This window comes from Gymnodraco acuticeps, unplaced genomic scaffold, assembly GCF_902827175.1.
Source record: "Gymnodraco acuticeps unplaced genomic scaffold, fGymAcu1.1, whole genome shotgun sequence".
Classification (NCBI taxonomy): Eukaryota; Metazoa; Chordata; class Actinopteri; order Perciformes; family Bathydraconidae; genus Gymnodraco; species Gymnodraco acuticeps.
In genome coordinates this window covers 714400-730408 of record NW_022990341.1, presented here as the reverse complement: position 1 = coordinate 730408, position 16009 = coordinate 714400, and the positions used below count along the sequence as shown (strand labels likewise).

Genomic DNA, 16009 nt, shown 5'->3' with positions numbered 1-16009 from the left:
TTCTTCTTTCACAGGTAGGTGAATACATATGAAATGGCATTGGGAAAGCATTCACACTAACACTAAGTCACGCACACAGAAACACACGTGCTGAAAGCCACACTAGCTCAAATCTCCGTTTGTTTACACAAAATCTCAATGTAATCAGTCACACACACACACACACACACACACACACACACACACACACACACACACACAGTCAATATTGAACTGACAGAGCTGTGACCTTCCTGTCTCCAGGGAGATCACTCATCAGTGCACACACACAGTGCACACACACACACACACACTCTCAGACAAAAGGAAGTGTGTCTGCAGGTTTGTATGACACACACTCTCACACACAGTCAGAGAAACACACGACAATATCCGTAACTTTAATAACTGTGCTCCTTTTACTTATTTAAGCTGTATTAGGCATATATATTATACATAGATTGAAGAAGTAATTAATGGAGGCTCAGCACTAACACAGAAATGGTGATAATGTTGTTGAATGAAAATAGGGCTCAAAGGAGTGCAGTGGGAATATTTAATTTGAAGATAATGCAATATAAATGTTGGGAAAACAATGCAACAGTACTCTTGAAACCACAAAGCCTCTTAATGAAATCCTATATAAGTGTTTCTAATCTCATAAGAGTTCTGTATTGTTTCCAGTGACTCTCATACTTGTGGGAATTTGTTTAATACATAACGTTTTGACCTTGTAAAGATTATTGTCATGTCTAGGAAACTAATAGTGAAAGTGTATTATTTATGTTAGTTTTGTCATGTCCCTTTGCCCTGTGCTTTATGTTTATTCCCTTAATTAATCATCCCTCTCATTTCAGGCCTCCACGCTCCCCGCCCCCTTCTGTCTCCTGCGTCCTTGATTGTTTTCCCCGCCCTGATTGTTTCCACCTGTGTCCCCTTTACCTGTGTATATATTGTGGTAGCTTCCTCCTGTTCATTGTCAGTTCGTTGTCTTACTATGACCCACGTTCCTGATTACCTCACGGACTTCCCACGGATCTACCTCATTGATCACTTGCTAGTTTTCCTCGAAAGAGTATATTTGTTTTCCTTGTTTTGATTACTGTGCAAAATTCCAGTAAAGTCTTTATTTTTTGAGAACACTATCTGTGTCGTGCAATTGAGTTCATGCCTCAGAGTCTCTCCTTGACAATTATATGCTGCAACACATATGAGCCATATGCAGTGGACACATGTTTATCTTGTGTTTTATGAAATTATTAGAGCTACAAAATGTAGGAAAGCTGTTTGGATCACAGTTATGTAAATTGTGTTTTAAATTAGTAAACTATGCTGACAATGTTTCTGATAAATGAATTTTATTTGATCATTTACAATGCAGATGTTTAATGTTTGATAAAGATATAATTAGTTAATTGTTGGTTTGATTTTTTGGTTGATATGCTTTTCAAACAGCCAGCTTGAAATATTAGGGAGTACATGCACAACTACAGCCTCAGTATTAATCATATAGTGTAATCAAAACATTTTTGAATGAACTCTACTAATGTAAACATATTGCAATATATTGGTGATGTAACTGTGTTTGGACATATGTTTACACTATGTTACATCAACTTGTTAGTGCCACACACATCAGGAAACCTGCTTTGATTATAATGCAGTAACGTAAATTGTATTCGCCATTAGTAAACTGTGATGACAATGTTTCTGACACATTTCTCTATTTATTCATAAGCCAGATGCACAATGTTTGAGAAAGATATCATGATGGTTTGATTTGATGATTGACCTGCTTTTCGAACACAGAGCATTAGCATGAGGCAGATGGCAAAACTATAGCTTCAAAACTCATCATAAAGGGAAATCAAAACATTTCTGAAGGAATGAAACTCTTAAACTGGCATTGTTGTTGCAGTACCAAAGACACATGTTGTAACAAATTGGCCATGTTTTCTTTTGTCTATGCTTACTTAAAGAGCCTGTGACAGCATCCCAACAACTGTTGTGCAATGAAATATTGGGCTACTAGTAATCTCGAACCGTCAGTTTAAAAAAGATGGTGCGATAACGTTCCGTTAAATATCAATAATTTCGAACATCGCGGGGAAATTCCTTCGACTCATTTTGAAGTTTTGGGGGAAGCCGGAAGTGACGTCAATGCGGGAACGCTTCACTGTGCGGCAAGAGAGCCAAACACGGACAAAGTGTGTTGTCATGCGTAGAAATGGTGAATTACTGAGTTTAGGCACGTTAATAACGTTTTAATGAAGTTGACTACAGTATATTCATATTTGTCAGTGCTTTCATGTCAATTCGGCGAACATAAACATAAATGATCGTGGTGAAGATGATGATTACATTAGGATTACAAATCGGTAGTGAGAGCTGCTGAATTTCCTCCCGTAGGATGTGATATAAAAACAAATCGATTATTTTTGTAGTTGTAAACTCAAGTGGATGAAACTACATTTATTAGTGCTTTCATGTCAATTCGGCGAACATATGATACATTAAATGATCGTGAGGATGATGATTAAAAATCGTTTGTTTGAGCCGGTCTGCATTTCCTGATGAGAAAACAAACCGATGCTTTTTGTAGTTGTAGTACACCAACATGGATTAAACGTGTGGTTTTTTCACCACAATGTTGGGGAAATTAATGGATAAAATGCACGGATTATTATTATTCCCACTCCGATCGGGACACTAGGTCCACCGTTTCCCCGCAGTGAGGCTCCCCCCGTTGACAGCTTACGTGGGCTGGGTGCAGTGGCGGACTGGCCATCGGGACCAATCCCGATGTGCCAGTACCGAAGTGGGCCGGTCGGATAAATCACTAGCACATCCCCTAATAGGCGGCGTGTGAGGCTCAGGTTTGGGAAGGCTAAATAACTTTTTTTACCTGACGCTGCCCGCCTCCGGCGTCTATAGAAAAGAGATCAACTCAGTGTGCGGAGTTTAAATCTCTCAAGTCATATTACAGGATAAAGGAAATACAGTTTAAACTGCCGTATGCAGAGAAGACGCCGACGTGTCGCACTTATCATTCATATTACATCATCAATCAGATCATCGATCATATAATATCATATATTTCCTTATCTGAGTCAGCTTCTCCAGCCAGCCGTATCTGGCCGTGCAACACTACAGTGTCACATACTGTATGCAGCAGAAGTATTATTTTAAGCAACACATTATGTTGACGAAACACTCGAGTCAAATGTAATTAAAGTCAGATCCACTCGTGTCTTAGACGTGAACTGGAGAGAGAAACCCTGGCTTGATTTACCGAGTTGATAACCAGCGTCGTAGGACCGCTTAGCGAGATCTCGTTAGTTAGTTTGTTGTTGTTAGTTTGTTTGTTACTCAAACATATCCAGGGTCTGTTGAACTGGCTTCGTAGTGCAGGGCACAGGTGGCGAGCAGCGCTAATGTCAAAGACACAGACATTATACATTATATTTGTATTTTACCAGGATGCAGTGACACACATATTTGCATATTTACATTTACTATCTACAGCACCCGCCGCCCCTGACATCCCCCACTCCCCCCGTTGACAATTTACTCGCGGTACCGAAGTGGGCCGGTCGAGAGTCCCGGGATGATTTTTAGTCCCATTCCACCACTGGCTACATGACCGTATGATCGCCCATATTGACGCACCTAATTCCTAAACTTCTAACAGATACAATAAACCGATCCTTCAGCCTCATATGAGCTCTCAGACACGTTCAACATTAAACTGTCATCGCTGTCTGAGCTTGCTGCTGTGTGCGCCATCGTGCGTTTACATGCAGATGCTGGGATCCTGAACGGTGCAGCTGGAGCGCTGTGCCCGCAATGACGTCACACATAATTTGGCGGGACTTGAAGAATCCCCGAGAAGATCCAGAAAATGGTCAACATTGAAGGGCAGATTAATGGTTATCAAAGTACAAATATCCAAAATCAGTTCAGTAACGGTTTTCAAGGGGACAATATTTGCTCAAATTGATGGGTTTGGATGATGGGGGAAACTCGTGTCACAGGCTCTTTAAGTAAGAGAACTTCTGAGTGTATATTCGGCTCTTCATGGATTTTGACTTGATGTATTCTGGAGATATTATTTATTCTAAATGTGAATATGATAGAGGCCTGGGGTGTGAATAATCGTCACTTGATTATGTGTGTGTGCATATATCTGTCCGTGTGTGTGCAGTGGTGACACTTACCTCTTGAGAGAGGAAAGGGATGATCTGAGCACAGATGGCACTGAGGCGCTTCACAATCTCCGCCTGGGAAGGAAACAAACAAAAAAAGGGATACATGATCACTATGTCGCATATTGTAAGATAGTAAATACTCAATAAATAAAGCTCATTATACACATTTACAGCGCATTAAGCCCTTGCTGTGCTAAAACATATTTCTAATGAGTGAGGAGTTCTGTTAGTGATAACTCTATGAGGAAGAAAGATGGGATGGAGGCAGCATTAGATCTGCAGTCATCACACTCTCATTTAGACACTCTCACACACACCTCCATCTTAATCTCTAAATCCCCTCTCCAACTGGACAAAAACCCTCTAACCCCCAATAACATCTGGCTTTCATGCAGTCATTGACATGGACACCTCAATATTCATAAACACACTTCAACCCCAAGAGAAACGAAAAAAAACTCAAAATTGTTCCGTTTGTTTTTCCACTTTTCCAACAATCTTCAATGAATGTTTGTAAAAGAGAATTAATAGGAAACAGTTACAAAAGAAAGACAACTAACCCTGCTTTGAAAGGGACGCATCAACACAACTACAGGCAGTATAGTATATGAAAGTGGTTTCATTTCTGAAACGCACGGTCTAAGGAGCCACTCACGGAAATGACGTTAAGAGTATTTATGCCTTAAGATATCCAGAAATGTATACAGTTATTTGGCTTTAGGAGACGCAACAAAATACATATCCATCTATTGGCAACAAGAAAGGAGTCTATCGCCTTAAAAATAATATGTGCACAAATCTGGTGGAAAAAGGATAAAACTCTCTCGTACACATGAACATATTAGTGATCAAATACATTCACCAAAAAATCAAAAAACCAGAACATGTACTAGTTTATTTTTGAAGCTCTACACCTGAGTAGGGTTTCCAGTGCCATCACATTTGTCTATTTATTTGTTTTAAAAAAAGCCCTTTCAAAAGCGCCTTATATACACATAGACAGCACACACACACGCACACACACACACACACACTCTGCAGTGTGTCTAATTCTCTCTGTCTGAGTGCCCTCAGCCTCATTTTGTTCTCTTCTTCACTCAGCTGTTCTCTCTTTTTCCACAACAGCTCTCACACTGAGCCATTATTACTCTATTCATCCACTTCCTCCCTTCCATCCTCCCTCCCCCTCTCTCTCCATCCTTTGCTCGCTTTGTCTCGTTTTCTCCCATCTTTCTATTTTTCTATAATACTCCCTTTCTCTCTATTTTAATTTATCCTCACTCCTTCCTCTCAGCTGCCATTTTTCTTCCTCTATTATCGGTCGTGCTCTCTCCTCTCTTTGCTGTCACACATACCACAACTCTTCACTTTTTATTTTTCTCCCACATATCTTTCAATATTTCTTCTCCTTCTGTATCCCTCTCTTCTCACTAATGCATGTTTCTGGCATTTGAAGATACTGAAAGAGAAGAAGAGAGAAAGACAGCAAAGGGGCGATGGAGGGCAATGCAGCGACTGACAGGGCAGAGTACATACTACACACATGCAGACGCTCACACACACACACACACACACACACACACACACACACACACACACGATAAGCAATCCTGTCAGTTACATCCAGTCTCATCATGACTTCATAAACCGTCTATCACACAGAGCTCTGTTGCAAGGACAGACAGTCTTATCAGTTGATACAAGTGTCAACGTATGCATGTGTGTGTGTGTGTGTGTGTGTGTGTGTGTGTGTGTGTGTGTGTGTGTGTGTGTGTGTGTGTGTGTGTGTGTGTGTGTGTGTGTGTGTGTGTGTGTGTGTGTGTGTGTGTGTGTACAGCCTATATCTGTGTATGTCGTCCGTTCCGTACAGCCCCTCAGGCAGAGAAGAAGTGTGTGTGTGTGTGCTGGAGGATGTGACTAAGCTCCTCAGTGTATTTGGAAAGATGTGTATGTATAGTATGTGTGTGAACTGACCATAAATAGAAAAAGGACAGCGTGAGAAATGTCTTGTTTTCTTCTGTTTTCATTTCTTTAAAGCCTCCTGTACTGCATGTTAGCTAGACTTTCTCCCCTTTTATTGTTTTCTACCTTTTACTACAGTTGTAAATGAAAAAAGGCTGAAGGCACACACACGAGAAAGTCTTTCCTACAGCTGATAGTGAGCCTGGCTGGCTGCGTTTTTCATGTTGTCTTTGTTAACGAATACATTTCTTTCCGTTTTTTATCACATGCTTAACGTTTTGGAATTTGGAAAGGTTTTCTTTTCTGGAAAAAGACAAGAATCAGTAAATTGCCCAACTTAAGAGAGGATTTCACGATTTATTGTACATGAACTTCAATTTTGGAAGGGTTAAACGTGGAAAAAGAGGGTAGGTGTTGCAATGGGACAAACCCCAAGAAGCATAACAGGATCTCTTTAACAAATGAAAGCAAGTCAAACCTTGGTAACTACAACCATTGTTTGGAACTGTAAGATACCAGTGGAAGCATTGGTATACAGCAACTGTCTTAAAAGTATGTTTGTAAATTATTGTTTGTATTTGTGTAGCCCGTTTTTCTTTTTGATTTATGGTCTGACAATAAAGTACATTATGATAATTGTTTATGTTGTACATTCTAAATACATATAAAACCCAAGCACCATGTTGTTGCTCACTCCTGCAGCCCAACAGCAGCTCCATGCTCTGGCTGCTGGGGGGGGGGGTGGGTGCAGGACGCCAGCCGGCTGATGGGTGTACAGTGCAGTGAAAGCGAACCGGGCTGAAGCAGGCCGAGCTGGGCCAGGTGTCACAAACAACACAGCACAGTCTCCAGAGCCGAGCCAAAGCACTGCCTCCAGGGAGGACTGGCAAAGACTGGCCGGATGGAGGGATGAAAGGATGAGTGGATACAAAGGGAAGAGAGGGGAGCTGGTCAATAAACACCTGAGGGGCGGATATGCTGCCAATAGAGGCTGGCAGAGAGACAGAGAGAGAGAGGCTTTAGGTGAAACAAAGATTTGTAGGTCAAAGACAATAAAAGCTTTTCATTAAATGAGAAAAAAATCTCTTTAAGGTTAGAGGAAGGATAACATGAAGAAGACGAGGAAAGAGAAGAAGAAGCTGCAGGACAGCGTGTTCCAGAGACTGCCATGCAGATTAGCTCTTGTGAGACACACACACATTGAAACACATTGAAACACATTGAGAAACACACACACACACACACACACACACACATTTAAACACATTGAGTAACATTGAGAGACACACACACACACACACAAACACATTGAAACACATTGAGACACACACACACACACACACACACACAAACACATTGAAACACATTGAAACACATTGAGACACACACACATACAGTGGAAGTGCGCTCATCGTACTTGTCATCTCATTGACAGGAAGATAAGCACAAACCAGTTCCTTGCTGCTGCATACAAACTGAAAAGGTAACACACCCACACACACACACAATGTGGGGTGTATCTCTTTGTATCTATTCACAATACAACAGCACCACAAGTGACTATAGTAATGCTATTTCCCTTAAATTCTCTGCACTGTAGACAGTGATGCTGAAAAGTAACAAGAAGCACAAGAGACAGCGAGTGTGTGCACGAGTAACGAGAACACAGCCTGTCTACAGTATGTGTGTGTGTGTGTGTGTGTGTGTGTGTGTGTGTGTGTGTGTGTGTGTGTGTGTGTGTGTGTGTGTGTGTGTGTGTGTGTGTGTGTGTGTGTGTGTGTGTGTATATGTGTATGTGAGTGTGTGAGCATGATGTGTGTGTTCACAAACTAACAAGATGCAAAAACATGGGGTAATGTCGAGGGGAAACACAAGAGCAGTATTTGAATTGCAGGGGACTAAATACAGGAAGTTGCAGCTAAAAGAAATGGGAATTATTATGTCCGTAAAAACCGGCATGCAGTGGAAGATGTGACAACCTCAAACCTCATTATCATTGAAGTTTAAACATACACGGTAAAGGTCATGTTTGGTGTCCCAGTAATACATTTTCGCTTGACCTAAGATTTTGCACCTGCATTGAACTGTCAATCAGAAAGAAATCCATGAGAGTACGAGGAACCAATTTATACCCCAACAATCTGCTCAGTAGACCAGAATGCAATGCAGGGGAAAGAGTTGTAATGAAAAACGATGTCCTGACTGGAAAGACTCGTTCTCATACTTTGCAATCACTACTGGATTCGCTCTGTCTGCACCCACATGTTATCCCAGTTCACACGCAACACGTTCCTGCCTGCTCTGTGATAAAGCATTTGAAGACATCTAGAGAATGACTTCCTGCAGTACAAACACACAAGATAGGTGGGTAGATGAGGCTTCACTAAAAACCGAAAATAATAACCCACACACACAAATGAAGTGATCGCAGACTGATGGTGTAGCAGCGTGTCTGCACACTGAATCTTTTTTAAATAATGAGCCAGCGTCTGACTGTTCAGACAGAGATGAAGCTTGTTTTAAAGGAAGGGGATTTGATGAAGTGAGATCTACCCCCGAGCTATTTTCTTTCAAATGCTTGGAATTACAAGACGTCCTGCATTGTGTAACTGCAGCATGTTGGCGGGCTTATAAACAGCGGTGTTAAAAAGTCCTTTGATCTTTTACTTGAGTTAAAGTAGCATGACCATGTTTTAAGTCCTGCATTCAAAAGGATGCTATTGTAAAAGTACAAAAGTATAAGCATTAAAGAGGCCTTATTATGCTTTAGGGGGTTTCCCTTTACTGTAATGTATTATGGGTTTTTGTGCATGTGCAAGTTCCTCCCATGCCTGAAACGCCTGATTGGACTCCTTCTGTAACATAATGACATCATTATATAACAGTTGCGCTTCTATTGGCTAGCCCTCTAATACATTGTACGTGATAAGTGAAGGGGCGGGACATCTCTAAGCGGGTTGGCCAATCGCAACAGGCCAGCTAACCAATCAGTATGAGAAAAATAAAGACATTTTTGAACAGTAAAGGTGCAAAATACAAATATGAACCTGAACATTTGCATAATATGTCCCCTTTAAATTGAGATTTGAATGTAAAGCCATATACTGAAAAGCAGATAAGCTCAAAAGCAAGGATGAATTGACAGAAAACAAACTCATGTTTTCTTGCTCACGTTACACTCTTGATAAGAAGTTACTTCCTCTATGAAAGATGTATTTGCTCTCCCTTCATGATAGCAAGCAACAGTAACCGGCCGCGTTCATCTTTGCCAATAAAGCTCGGTGAATTTGAATGTGATGAGAGTGGGTCGAGATTGGCACGGGAGCAGGGACACCGTGCCCAGTGTGTTCGGGCACGGCCAGCTGTGCCAGCCTCCGAGTCCCACCACGGCCGAGAGCCAGCTTGTGTGTGTGTGTGTGTGTGTGTGTGTGTGTGTGTGTGTGTGTGTGTGTGTGTGTGTGTGTGTGTGTGTGTGTGTGTGTGTGTGTGTGTGTGTGTGTGTGTGTGTGTGTGTGTGTGTGTGTGTGTGTGTGTGTGATAACCCACTCCTCTACTCACTCTAATTGCTCTCAACAATATTCTCTGCCATCTCTCTTAGCTCATGCTTTATTTCTCTGGGTAGTTATTGAAGTATTTGCTGGTTTGAATCCTTGGAAGTAGTTTTGGAGACAACCGCAGAGGACTGGTGAGTGTGTGCCATGAAGGGAACATGCCCAGTTAACTTTACCTCGAGAGAATAGGGTTATACCAAATGGTTTTGTGGCGACAGAAAGAGGTATGGTATGACTTTTACACTTGCTATGACTATGGTAGTTTATAATAATAATAATAATAATAATAATAATAATAATAATAATAATAATAATAATAATAATAATAATAATAATAATAATAATAGTGATTCAGAATAAATGCATGGGCAAGTTGCCGGCCTAGATAAATAAAAAACTGCTTTACATGTAATTCATATTGTGTTGCACTGCCTACTTATTTTTGTAATAATTGGGTGGTTTTAGACACAATTTTAAAAACATTACCTTAGGCTTTACAAAAGGGGGATAATTTGTTCACACTTTTCCTACCTTTTAAGAACCAGATGATTAAACAAGAGTGATTGTCCCCATTTTTATGTTACAGTGCCTCACAATTTTGTCCCTGCATGTGCCTGGCTGCACAATGCCCCCATTTACTTTCACGAGTGTGTACATATCACACACACACACACACACTCCTGGAGCTTATCTCTGTCCCCTGCTTCTAATTGTCCTGCCCCCCCCCCTCTGTGAACAGTTTAAGGTAAATATTAGTAGCCGATGACGCACTAATAACCCTCTGATTTGGCTTGCAGAGACATTCAATGAAAACAGCCTTTCCTGCTTCCTCTCTTTCAACCCACCCCCCCTCCCCCCCATCTCCTCTCTTTCTTCTCAGTCTCTCCATCCAATCAGCTTCTTTCTTTATTCTGCTGGCTCACCTCTCTCTCTCTCTCCCTCTCTCTCTCTCTCGTCCGCTCTCTCTCTGTCCTACCTCTCCCTCTCTCTCTCCTCCTCTCTCTCTCCCTCCCTCTCTCTCTCTCTCCCTCCCTCCCGCTCTCTCCCTCTGTCTGTCCTCTTGCTCTGTTTTCCCTCATTGCATTTGGCCTTGCTCTTCTGCTCTCCCTCTCTCTCTCTCTCTCTCTCTCTCTCTTCTCTCTCGCTCTCCCTTCCTCACCTCGCTCGTCCGCTTGACCACCTCGTCTCTTCTCTGCTCTTCCCTCTCTCTCTCCCTCTCCCTCTCCCTTCTCTCTCCGGCTCTCTGTCCTCTCTCGTCCTCTCCTCGTCTCTCCTCTCTCTCTCTCTCCCTCCCTCCCTCTCTCTCCCTCTGTCTGTCCTCTTGCTCTGTTTTCCCTCATTGCATTTGGCCTTGCTCTTCTGCTCTCCCTCTCTGCCCTCCTTCTTATTCTCTCTCATTTCTTCCTCCTTGCTCTAGCTCTCTGCCCTGCTTCTCTCTCAGAGTATCCCCCCTACCCTCCTTCCCTCCCATCTCTTTTCTTTTCTTGCTCAGTCTTGTGTCCCTCCCTCCGCCCTCTCTTTCTATCCTCTGGGCAGCGAGCCAGCTCCTCTTCCCTGGCACTGAGCCAACTCCTCTTCCTCCTCCTCCTCCCCTCCCTACTTCCCTCTATCCCCCTTGCCTCTGATTGATGGCCCCATTCTATTCTGGAAGGAGAGGAAGAGAAACAGAGAAGGAGAGGAGAGGGGAGCAGCAATGCACACACAACCACCCAAAAAAAAGACGAAAAGGCACACACGTGCACACAAGCACTCTCAGTTGTACACACACACACACACACACACACACACACACACACACACACAGGAAAACACACTCACACACAGCAACAAGGGCACACAAAAGCAATCCAAACAGAGAGCTGTGTGCAGAGCAAGCAGAGCCTCCCAGCAGGAGACCAACAGGCACACACTCACTTCCTGCGACGCATCACACACACAGACACACTTCCTCAGACACATTGTACACACACACACACACACACACACACACACTTCCTCAGACACATTGTATACACACACACACACACACACACACACACACACACACACACAGACGAAGATTCAACTTTCAGTGCAGTAACAATACACGATAGGCAGCGCACCAAGCAGCAGAAACATTTAGAATAGAAAATACATCTCACTTTGATTCACACACACACACACACACACACACACACACACACACACACACACACACACACACACACACACACACACACACACACACACACACACCACACACACACACACACACACACACACACACACACACACACACACACACTTTCTGTATTATACACTAAGCTATTAGTCATATCCACGCGATGCCAGCTCACCAGCTTGCATTGACAGACTGCATACGGCTTCAAACTCATGTCGTCCGCAATGTAATTAGACACAAAGTAGGAGAGTCGCAGCGCTGACTGTACAGCAGGAATGCATCAAATCACACACTCACTGTCTCTAATGTTTCATTAACGTCACAGTCAGTGTGCGACTCGGTTTGGTACACACAGAACACTACTACTGGAACATGTCACTTTTTGCCCACTCATACTTCCTATGGCGCACTATATTTCCTGTTGAATGCAAGCACAGTACGCACATCTCCGAAGATTGACAACCAAACCGGAAACTTCATCTTGGAAGTTGACTCAGACCTCATCAAAGAAGACATGTTCTGCTCATTTTCAGGTTCACATTTGTAACTTGTGTCTCTACTGCGACCCGTTTCCATGCTTTGGTGTCAGAAGGTCTTTTTTTTTCTCATTTGCCTGTGCTGCAGCACCTCTTTTCACCCTCTGTCTAAAACCAGAGCCCAGTCTGCTCTGATTAAACAAAGAAGTCCAATGAAGGAGTATCATTATTACTATATGATAGTATTATTTTAAACACACACTTTATCTTTAACTTTATCAGCACCACGTCACTATTATTTATTTATATGTACAATTTTAGCAAGTTTTTATATTGTCCTGTTCCTGTAAGCCAGTACAACGAAATTTCGTTGTAATAGTACACTCTGTGTCTTGTTGAAATGACAATAAAGTATGTCTAAGTCATCAGGCAGGGGGGGGGAGTGTGTGGGAGAGAAACTCCCTCTGGCAAATCAGACCAAGGGTACAGTTATGGCCTTGCCTATAGTGGCAGTTTATATGATATAAATATTATAATATTTGCAACAAGTCTTATCAGGCTAATTGGCTAAGATGTATTAGTGTACAGTTACAGGACTAAAACATTAGAAAAGTTGACTCGACAGCCATGCTAGGAGTTCTGTAAGAATGTCGAGTGATGCTTTAACCTGAATTGCAAAGACAATGCAAGAGGAAAAGTCAGGACGGCATCAGATTTATTAGAAGGCTTTGTGTTCAAACATCTTGTGGAAACCTGTCTGAGATGTTGTGCTGATATATTGTGAAGATGTTGAGATATTGGAGAGGAAGGTTCGTGGGAATTATGTTATGAGAACCATAGATACCTGTACAAAACAATATGGCAACTAATCCAATTGAAGTTCAGATATTTCAGTCTGGACCAAAGTGGACTGACTGACGCTTTTATTGTTAGAGGCATGCTGTTAGAAAAGCTTAATCCTTAAACCATATATTACACTTTGAACATCCAGCTTTCAATGATTGTATTACATTATGTACGTCTACTAGAACATATGTTTCTTATGAATGTATGCATGCCTTAAAAAAAAAAGAAGACATTTCACACGGGAGGCGATGTACAGCATTCATATGGGATGAAAAGCCACATTCTGTGCAGCTGCCTTATTCCCAATTCAAACACTGATCACAGAACATGGTAACACATTCAGGCGCTATCACATCAATGTACACACAAACACACACACACACACACACACACACACACACACACACACACACAGATAAGCCAATACAGTCTGTGGAGCTCCACTGCGAGTGACAAAGCCATTACGCTAAAAGGATAGCTCCCTGGGAATCTAATCACTCGTTTTCTCTCTCATCTTCTCTTCCCCTTTTTCTTCTTCACAGCTTTTCCTCCTCTCAACTTCTTTCCATCACTCCTAAAGGGTTATTTCACACTCTATTCCCGCTCTTTCTCTCTCCATGCCTCATTATTCACAAATGAGCTCTGTTACACATGTATGCACAGGCCTACACACACATTGTGAGAGGGAGGGACATCAAAGCTGCACACACACACACACTCACACACACACACACACACACACACGCACACACACACACATACACACACACACACACACACACACACACACACACACACACACACACACACACACACACACACAGCCACAGATGCTACAACATGTGCAAAGAGGGACTTGCATCCACCACAGATCAGAGAAACACATACCATAAACACACACACATGAAAAGTAATGTGACCTCCCTAAAGCCTGTTCTAGTTGACCCACATATTCAGTTTCACTCTAATCCAGCCCTTTAAATAAAACCAGCTTGAAAAAATCTCAAACCACAACCGTAGGATTATCAACTGACTGGGCGGTGGGGTTAGCAACGGGGGGGGGAATGAGGTAGAGGTGATGGAAAGAGCGAGTTGGGAAAGCAAAAGGGGAAAGAGAGAGATGCACAATCCTATTATGAGCTGTGAGTTGAGAATGAAGGCATCTCTCCCTTCCCCTTTCACTCTCTCCTGCCTCCCAAATGAAATGAGGATCCAGGTCACAGCTCCAGCCAAACACTCCACCTCACATGTGCACTAACACATGCATAAAAAGGCCAGACCGCTCGGGCTAATTAGGGTGAGGGTATCCAACACAAACACACACACACACTCTCATGTGGTCTCCTTTCTCTTGCTTAATCTTCCTCGTTCCCTGTTTCTGTTTTATTCATTTTCTCTGATTATTTCTTCGTGTTGTTTCTCGTTTTTTTTTAGCCAAATAAACATGCCAACATATATAACCAGGCATGGGGAGTAACGAAATATATGTAACGAGATAAAGTAATCAGGATACAAAAAAAAAGAAAGAACATTAACATAAGTAATCAGATTTCTTATATAAATAAAGATGTATAGTGAATTATTTGTATTTAGGGTTTATAGTTAGGCTACTTTAATTATTCTATTTTAAATACATTTATTTTTTAATCCAATAGGTGGACACTTCACTTATTAAAGGAAAAAAAGCGCCTCGGTCCTGCCGCAGTAATAATGACCTTCAAGAACGGCCTCTCGTGTATGATTGCTTAATTCAAACACTGAGTAAGTGCATTGAACAAATCAATGACTGGATGTGTCAGAACTTTCTCCAATTAAACAAAGATAAAACTGAGGTAATGGTTTTTGGAGCCAAGTCAGAACGTATAAAAGTTAGTGCTGAGCTTCAATCTGCAATGTTCAAAACAACAGATAAAGCCAGAAATCTAGGTGTAGTCATGGACTCTGACCTGAGTTTCAACAGTCACATTAAAACAATTACTAAATCAGCCTACTATCACCTAAAGAATATATCTAGGATTAAAAGACTAATGTCACAGCAGGATTTGGAAAAACTTGTCCATGCTTTTATCTTCAGTAGACTCGACTACTGCAATGGTGTCTTCACAGGTCTCACTAAAAAATCTATTAGGAAGCTGCAGCTAATTCAGAACGCCGCTGCTCGAGTCCTCACTAACACTAAAAAAGTGGATCACATCACTCCTGTTCTGAAGTCTTTACACTGGCTTCCTGTGTGTCAAAGAATAGATTTCAAAATATACTGCTAATGTCTTTCAATACTGCTAATGTCTTTCATTTTTTGTAAAGCACTTTGAATTGCCTTGTGTGGAAAAGTGCTATATAAATAAACTTGCCTTGCCTTGCCTTGCCTTACTGTCACTTTTCACATTGAACATGTGCTCTTTTATTAAATAAACTAAACGCTTTCATTTTAAGTTGTGAGTTTAGTGTTTGTGACCCTAAGAAACACTGATGCATTAATCAATAATCAATAACAATAATCCACAGCTCTTCTCTCTGCTCCAGATGATTTAAAAAATATATATCCCAATGCCAGCCCTCCCCCCCCCCCCCCCCGCTCAGGCAGCACCCCCCCAAAGCAGTAAACCTAGGGGAAACACTGCCCCCCCCATCCATCTTGATGTTTCTTGGCATCTCTTTACGACCATTTATTTACAACGTACTAACATGTATAGTTGCCAAAAGGGAGCCTTATTGTAAAGTGTGAAACACATTCCCATTTATTAATGAGTTACTACCATTTATAATAAGGCTTAGCAGTACAGATAAATGTGGGCTCACTATTTGGCAAGCAACCGGTCACAGTTG

At 41.9% G+C, this 16009-nt stretch overlaps 1 protein-coding gene across 1 annotated transcript in view; it reads right to left on the bottom strand.

The window, feature by feature from the left end:
- tle2b (TLE family member 2, transcriptional corepressor b) overlaps positions 1-16009 on the bottom strand; it is a 101195-nt gene that overhangs the window by 33280 nt on the left and 51906 nt on the right. Inside the window, 1 exon segment of the mRNA XM_034223522.1 lies at positions 4197-4259. Within this exon segment, the coding sequence (XP_034079413.1) occupies positions 4197-4259 (63 nt within the window).